A 9,087-nucleotide genomic window follows, 5' to 3' on the forward strand; every position below is an offset into this window, starting at 1 on the left:
TACATTTATTTACTCATTTTTTCTCAATAGCATATTATATACCCGTGGAATCTCACAATTATTAGATTATTCGTTGATGATAAACTTGACACATTTCATAAACGATACTGAAGCGAGGCGTGCATACATGAATGAAAGAATGCAGAATTAATGAAAGCGTATTGTCGAAGGAAGGCAAACAAGTCGTGTGAGTCTACAAGAGTAAAATAAAAACTTTGAAATGTATCGTTTCGAGGAAACAACTCTGAATAACTATATTAGTCAAGATGTATTGATTAATCGACTATTTTGTATTTTTTGAAAACGGTGCACATGAAACCAAAATTTCGTAAATTTTAGTATGTAGTTTTAAAAGTAGAAAAGTACTTTGACAATTTATAATTTTATTCAAAACATTTTTTCAATTTCAGGTGAAATTATTTATTTGCCTTTCACTTATTATATGAAATGGGTACTTAGTAAGTAAGACAATGATAGTAATTGATACTTTAATCACATATATTGATGTTGTGTTGCATCGTTCGTGGGAGTAAAAAACAAAAACCGATTGTGAGGAAAAATAATCGAGTCAGTCGAGTAATCGAGTTTGAAAAATAATCAATTATACTCGATTAATTGCGAAAAAATAATCGATTTAATCGAAAATCGATTATTTTTAGTAATTCTTAGCGTGGAATGCCCCACTTTTACCCATATTACTGTACCTATTTTTTTCTAGTTCCTCTTTCCGCATCATCTTATTAGTAAATATATCAGTTGATAGCTAAGGAAATTTACAAATTGTAACAAATATATAAAGATATTATATATTACATATATACGTCATATAATATGTATATAAGATGCATCATAATTTATACATTATTAAATTATGAATTTGGTAACAAGTAAATAAGTAAATATACATGATTGGAGTCAATTTTTTCATTTTTCTAATGGAAATCTTTTAATTCGTTTAAATTTTTTAAATTCATCCCAATTGTCTGTCTCTACGAGTCCGTATAGCGCATTTTTCTTTTCACGTGGTTTGTACATACGATTTAGAAATGTTTGCATAAATAATTGGCACCAACGTATCAGAAATTATTCTGTCAACAAAATTATTTAATGTACTATTTAGCCGTTCGCAAACCAGTTGCCACTCCATTGACACAGTTATTTCAAGAACACATACAACACAATTCGAGACATAGTTAATACCTTGATCCACGTGTGTGCACACATGGGTACATATGTATGCCCGGATGTACTTTGTTTTCGCAATATTTTAATTTTTCTGGAGTTTACACTGTATGTACAGAAATAGTATGCATGTGACAAATTTGAGCTGATGATAAAAATATGACTCGACACAAAAGAGAAAAATTAAAAAAATTAACGACAATGAAGAATTCAATTTCTTTATATTAATCTGTCTGTACACAAGTCTGTGCTCCATTCATATTACTTTATATCCCCATAAAAACCTATTTTTATCCTTTGTGCCCTTTATTTATTAATTAAATGATTTATTTATTTGTTAGTTGATTTACGTGTATTTTGTTTTTTTATTTTTTAATCCTCTCAATAACGAAAACCTTTTACTTAAACAGAACGCAAATCCCCTAACAATTATCACACGATTCATACATATACACTTTTTTGTTTTTATTCTTACAAACAAGACGTGCTAAGATTTAGTAACATTGACGCCAAGAGCCTTCGTCAGTTACATTCGGTAAATCGAATTAGTCAAGTTTTACACATGGTGGCCACAAAATCTGTTTAGAAATACTCTCGAGCATACATCCCCCTGTAAATCCAAGGATGCACAAAAGACGTGATTCAACATAATTGAAGTATAATGCATCAGATATATACAAGTGTTTCTATATTGTACGCATGTAAACCTGATTCAATAAACCAAAAGATAAGATAAATTTTCTCTTGGCGAAAAATCAAGTTTTTATTTTACCAAACCTGATAAACAGTATATTTTTGTAAATTCCCACAATCGAATTACGTGTGCAGTTACGAAAACAGTTTCATGTACCAAACAAAAACCGAATATCTTCTCTAACATTTCCGGAATTTCTAGGTTTCGTCAACTCGTGGCCACCATCCAATTAACAATACCGCAAAGCACAAACTTTTTGCATGCGCGCGATTAACACGCTTAAGCGTAAGACTTTTTGAGATGCGAATTTATTAATGTAAACAGTTTCAACGATTTAGAAGAATTATTCTACAAGTTGATGAAAATTTGTCGGTTTCAAAGTTTGATATAACTAGGTAGGATACACTCACTTGATACCACTGTAAAATGCTTTACATAGGTACATTACCAATCAATCGACTAATGCTAAACTTGGGTCAGTCACGTTTCTGTTCTTCTACTTCGTTCGCATAACAAGTATTACACATAAACGTTGATCACATAATATAAATTGCATTGTAAGAACTGTGTCACAGTTTTATTTTCGATGTTTAACATCTCACTAGATTGTTCGTCAAGCGAATCGTAAATTGAACGTTAAAAAGAAAAAACGAAATTGAGAGACTAGATCAGACGAGGGCGTAATATCGCAAAAGTGAAATGCAATTTTCAAGATCCACGCAATCCACTTCATTGACTAGAAATGCGTGTTAAATATACATTATCCATTAGGTTCCTTGGAATGTGTCACTTTAAAATGAGCCAGCATTCAAGATCTTTGAAATCCTTTTCACCATAAAAATAGAAACATTAAATACGATGAGTGTTTAGCAAATTTTGAAGATGTTTTAAGTTAACCTAAACTTAATTTATCATTTTCTATTTTCCACAACGCAGATGTCAATTACAGAAACATTTAATTCTTAATACCTTAAGTAGAATATGCACATAAAACACGGGGAAAAATCACACAAATAACATTAATGAAAAAGTCGGAAATTAGAATTAGGACATCGTTAGCAATCCATGTCAAGGAGTATTTCTTTTTCAAAAGATATTAGGTAATTTGACTCTCCTTTCACCCTATAACAGCGCATTGCATACATGTTTAAAAACTTGTTTTTTCCCCATTTTTATGAACTAGTTATGTCACCAATAAGATATACAAAACACCACAAAGTCAAGCTATATCAATATCCCCTTATCTGTACTGATACCTCAGTTTTGATTCCGGGAAATTCGCAACTTTACATACCAAGTATTTATCTGTTATCACGATAAAGGTTATTCTTATAATTTTTGAGCCCTGAAATAGAAATCACTTGAAGAGAATAAAACAAAAATCTAAACTAGGAATTTTCGTACTACGTCCTCATTTGAACCAGCGTCTCAATTTATAGTTGATAATATGTCTATATATATTAGTTACTTAAATACTAATAACTACAATCATTCGTCACTGTAACGACTGTATATTCAGAGTAAATGGCATGACATACTTTTCGTCGTTTAAGTACAGTTTCTTCTTTTCTTTTCAATGCTTTTTTTCTTCTTCATTCATTAGTAATATCAATATTTCTCAGATATATATGTATATTCGTTGTCATCACTCAAAACTTGTATGATTATTATATACACACACACTTAGCAGGTTACTACTGCAAAACAAAAAAAATTTTTTTTTTTAAATCACATCCCTTTGCATTGATTTTGTGGCCCACCTAAAGTAAATTAAAGTAAAGTAAAGTAAAGTAAAGTCAAGTCAAGATCTACACCTCCAAAGATTAGTAAGTTCAAAAATCTTGGAAACTTTAAGTTACCAAGAAGAATGAAAGACTATAATAGTTTTTTCTTTTTAATTCACCTGCATGAATTGCAACGTTCGACGGGCAAATTCAAAAATCGCTTTGGGTTGAGAACATTTTTAGTTTACAAATTCAGGCTGGCGTGTCTTCTGGTACACCTTCTTCCTGTTCAAGACGTGACGAACCGCACACGCGACACTTGCAACACACTATACAAGGTGCGGCCAACAACAGCAACGGCGATGCTACGAGTAACAGAAGACCAAATCCTGCAAATATTCCAATCACTTGAGTCCGATGCCAAATAACAGAGGCCCGTGAATGACCAAGTTTATTTTTACACGGCCCTTTGTCGTAATGGCGCAAAAGGAAGTCGTCCTGCAACATGAATGCAAAATATATTTTATCGGAGCATCGTATATTATTAATTTGTTTTATTTATATTATACGGCATTTCCCACACTTACAAAAAAAAAGAAGAAAGAATTAGAAAATAATTGAAATATTTCATTTAGAATAATATAAAACCGATGATACAGTATAAACGATTTCTCGTTCTGGTTTCATTTTCGTGTCTAACAAGACATATTATTTTTTCATCCCTAGGTAATCCAATTTGAAATATTGCGGTTGTCAGCAGCGCAGCTGAATTGTAAGCCTGTGCTTGAGAAGCCTTATTTATTTGGGATTTAAAATATAGTCTCGAACGCGAAGTATGACCTAGTCCTAACGAGGACCTAATCCATGACGAGTTTTGCGCTTCGCAAAATGACAGATAAACAAGTCTAGCATGTGTCATTTTATCATAATTATATGTCAACCTGCTTCAAAGGATGAGAAAATATATACTCACATCCAACGAGGCTAAGCAGTACCAACAGAATACGTGCTTGCATCGTTTACACATCATCTGGGCACATCCCTCGTCTTTTTCGATAGGTACGGAACACATTGGGCAGCATTTTATATGCTCGTTGTCTATCGGTATTCCAGGCGGCACCTCGGGACAAGGCCCATTGTGCCATGGCTCACGACAGAGCGAACAAAAGTCGGTCGAACAGCTGGGACAGTGAACAGGACCCAGTAGAACTGCACCGCCATCTTCGTTACCAATAGAACACACCGTTTCGCACCCTGGACTCGGACACCAGGCTCGCCCCTTGTCCACGGAAACATCTGCAAGATTTATAGTGCGAGTTAGTATCAAGTTTGACGAAAGACAGCAAGCAGATTTAAAATTTTTTTTGTTGTACTATATTTTTACCCCTATTAAGTCGAAACCTATGATGCTTTTCCAACAGCTCGGGCGTTACTAGATCTTTGATCTCCAGCAGCGAGAGAATTCCTCCACGTTCGCATTGTGCGTCTGGACAACTTATCTCGTAGGCACCTTCGTTGATCTCAAATTCGGTATATGACTGCATGCACTGTAGGTGGAAAAAAGAAAATCGTTATTTATTTCAGGAAACTTATTCTATGTGGTTTATGAACATTCTAAAATTATTTCAATCCGAGAGTTTCCTCTATTAAATTTTGTATCTATTTAGGTATTTCACAATGCCAAGAGAATCGTTCTGGAAAGAGGATAATTAATTTGCAGTGAATCAAAATTCCCTGAATAGACTAGTTGGTTCATTTTTTTTAACACATCCTCAGAACTGGCTCTTACCACTTGTAAAAAATGATAATTATGAAACCAGTCATATTAAGACCAGTCTTGTGAAGTACCTCAATACAAGTACTTTTTTTGTATTCAAATACATTTTTCAGTAGCTATACCTGTACCTATACATTTTAGGATTAACTGTACCTATTTATAGGTACAACCTAAGGTACTCTATTTACGTAAAAATGTCGCAAGAGCATGCATTCAGTGTCGGAGGGCAGATATTAATTGTACTGTAAAATAAATTATCTGTGAGATTTTTAAATGTTTACTTTTCTCTAATATAATCAATTTAATAACTAATATTTCGTATAAGTCATACAAGTCTAGTACCGTATAAGTGTAAACTGCCAGAAAGAACACCTCAGTTTTTTCGGTAAAATATGCTTTGTAGAATGCAGAATTTACTCAAAAAACGAGGGAGACTACATTTGTAGTAAAAAATACAGTTGATATGGGTATTTTTTTTACCAGAAAATTTCATGTGTCCCTGTTTTCCTGCAGTTTTGAGTAAAATCTGCTCTTTTATCCTATCCGTGCACTCAATGTAAATAAAGTACCTAATTATCTATATACAAATCACAGGCATTTCCCGCCATACCTAGTAGAGTATATCCCTAGAAGTCTACAGGAGACTTGTGCGGGCAAGGGAAGGGATGGATTAGTGACCATCATTATGCGCCATATATATATATATAGGTACATTTCTTAAATAGTACCTGCGCCTGTACCTAGGTACTAGTTTTGAAGTACCTTTTACAACACTGATTGAGAGAGATTAAGGTTCAATTTTTCAATTAAAATACATCAGCAGAACAAAATTACATTAGAACCCCTATTTAGGTAAGTAATGTGTTATTGACTTCAACTTTGATCATGAGTAATCAAGAAAGGTATAAAAAAAAATAGAAGAAAAGGAAACACGTTCGATTCCTTCAACAAAAATAGGTTTGTAATTACCATAATGAATTAATTCATGGAATCGAATTTATGAATTGATTTACAATATTAAGAAAACTGCTTCTTATTTGTAAGCTTGAATAAATTTCACATGAATCTTTCTACTTCAAGGCATTATCATATTAGATTGAAAAAAAAAATCTGCAAAAACATTCCCTGATTTACTTTACATTGTATATTCTTAAGCAACATTATTGCGAAGGGAATGTTCAAAACTTCGTTTAAATATGAAAACCAGTCCGAATTTGCAAAAATTAAATGCAAAACTGAAAAAGTTGTACTAACGGTCACCAAACCAGCTAGTGCAAGAGTTATTGTTACTGATACAGCATATAAATTGCATATTGTTTGTTAATTAGCTCAAGACCTGAGTAAGCAGAGCTATTCCTTCAGAATTTCATAAAGATTGATAGAAAAATGATAAAAAAAAATTAGTAGATCAAAAGCAAACTCACATCTTTGCAGTACGCACAGCCACAGCTTTCGATCCTAGTCGTATCTGTTGTCGGAACATCGGCGAGACATAGCTTGCAACGGAGTTTTCCAGCGGCGATAGACTGCGATGAAGCAGGAACGAAGTTGCCAGCGGCGAGGCTATACCGTGAACTCGAAGCAAGGGAAAGCAGGCTAGAGCATCGTGAGCAAACTCTGCTGCGGTTTACAGGGCGGCCTTCAAGGGCGAGGGTGCTGAGACCTACGGTAGTTTCGCACTTACGTAAAACTCCGGGGCCGAGATTTACCCAGCTACCTTTGGCCTCAAGGCTTGCACAGCTTTCAGGTCTGAGTAGAGGTGTGTTTGCGCCGCCAGGAAGAAGCGGCTTTTCGACAGGAGTCAGACTCAGGGAACTCGACTCTTTGCCAAGGAGGGCGAGCCTGATACCAGAGAACTTATCGGACTTGTCAACCTTCTTTTGATCGGGTACATTTTTCAGCGGGGTTATCGACGTCACGGAACTTGTCGCTGCTCCCATCTCTATCTGAGGAGCTCGTCGTACGACGAGTGATCTAAGACTAGGCATTTCAATTTCTACAAGGCTTTCACCCTCGGCGAAGCCGGTAGTCTGTCGTTTTTTGATTCCATAAGCCACAATTCAGAATTCCTGGCTCTTTATTTGTCAAGGTTAAATGAAAAAGCTCCCGTTTCTTTTCAAGTCGACAATTCTTGGGTTCGTGGAAGACGACACGTCAACTTTCAGGTGGCAAATATTAGACCTTAAAGCGTACTCACATCTCGTCTGTTTATCTTAAATCAACACACTCGGGTACAAATTTCTTGGAAGTATTTTTTTCTTGCTAGATTCAGGTGGTTTTGTCCTTCTCTTTGGTTATTTGTACAGCCTGCTACCGAAGTAAATAAGTGTATCTTGATTTTTCTTCAGCAGGAATAGTTATTTTTTCCAAACGGTGATCGGCAGTGATGGTTCAGATAAACAAGACTGTGTTGGCTATTGTCACCATTCTACGTATCTTCGACAATAATAACAAAGCGATCATCCTTCAAATGAGTGATGGAAAAATATTAACGGTCGTTTAGGGTTTTACGATATACGGAATGACGAAAGAAAAGTGGTTTGATAAAATCAAGAAGTAAAAGAGAATTGAAATAATATTCTCCAACTACGACTCTGATTGAATAGAGAAAAATAAATATATTCCAAATAAGTCAACTGTCTTATTTTTCCTTTACGCACCTTCTCGCCGAAAATACGCACGTAGAAAATGGATCGGTTTATGTATCATTTAACTCCTCGACGGAACGATCGTGGCGACAACATATGCGCTTGGAATTTCGATCGCCATTATTGGCAAAATATGCACGACGATCCATAAAAAGCAGCTAGTCGATCATAACAAGGCGGACGACGCTGTTTGTCGAGCACGGTCCTGACGCTTTTTCCTGGTTCGGTTTTAACCAGGTAGCAGCAGCAGCAGCAGCATCGCCGCCGTTCGGAGGCAGAGCAATTCGTTTCGATAAACACGAGTCAAATGTAGACCAATGCAGACCAGAACTTTCACTGTTCAGAAAAACAAACCTTCGACGAACGACGCTGGCAGTTTGGAGGTCTAATTACACTTCGAGACTTGATTAACCGATTATGCGGGATTGGGTTTTTGGGCCTTTGGCTAAATCACGCCCGCAGCCAACCAAAATACGCCTTATCGCGACACTCACACACTTCCGTTTCACTGCGATTCATCACACACCCCGCAACGCACGCATGCACACAAATTTGCCTCGGATTCAACGGCGGACTTTCCCTCCCCGCGTCTGACGGAATCGTTACTTTACTTCCAGCTCAGATTCAGTAGCTCCTCAGGGTTGTTTGTTTTGACGTAACTTGTGCTTCTCTTCTAGGAACGCAACCTCGCCCGATGATCTATTCATGCAAAAGTATCTACGCTGCGGCCGTAATCTACGCGTAGTGCTGCCTCTGCTACGCGCTGATTAAAATCGCGGATGAATAATAAATCTTCTCACTTTTCCAACCTATGAACTTGAACCGGTATAGACGAACGGTCGAGTTTCGAAGTCTACGGTCGCTTATATCTCTCTCCTTTCTTGTTTATTTCGCGCCACCCGTCTTCTCCGCGACTCAAGATCGGCGCTGGTGTCGATTTCGAGATAGAACCATGTGACCACCCACGTGGTCCTAGGGAATTTTCGACTCCTATCTGTCAACTGGAATATTGCACAACGCTGTACACTTTCAATCGCACCTGTTGGCCCTGTTTTCGCGATT

At 36.2% G+C, this 9,087-nt stretch overlaps 1 protein-coding gene across 1 annotated transcript; it reads right to left on the reverse strand.

Moving 5' to 3' along the window:
- Window positions 1–363: 363 nt before the first annotated feature.
- On the reverse strand, window positions 364–8,898 carry LOC124303504 (E3 ubiquitin-protein ligase RNF144A). Its single transcript, XM_046760782.1, has 4 exons — window positions 6,802–8,898; window positions 4,985–5,147; window positions 4,574–4,896; window positions 364–4,098 (listed from the first exon to the last, which is right to left on the reverse strand). The coding sequence occupies exons 1-4, from the start codon at window positions 7,363–7,365 to the stop codon at window positions 3,853–3,855; spliced, it is 1,296 nt and encodes a 431-aa protein (XP_046616738.1). The 5' UTR covers window positions 7,366–8,898; the 3' UTR covers window positions 364–3,852.
- Between the last annotated feature and the right edge of the window lie 189 nt (window positions 8,899–9,087).

The sequence above is a fragment of the Neodiprion virginianus genome, chromosome 4 (assembly GCF_021901495.1).
Source record: "Neodiprion virginianus isolate iyNeoVirg1 chromosome 4, iyNeoVirg1.1, whole genome shotgun sequence".
Lineage (NCBI taxonomy): Eukaryota > Metazoa > Arthropoda > Insecta > Hymenoptera > Diprionidae > Neodiprion > Neodiprion virginianus.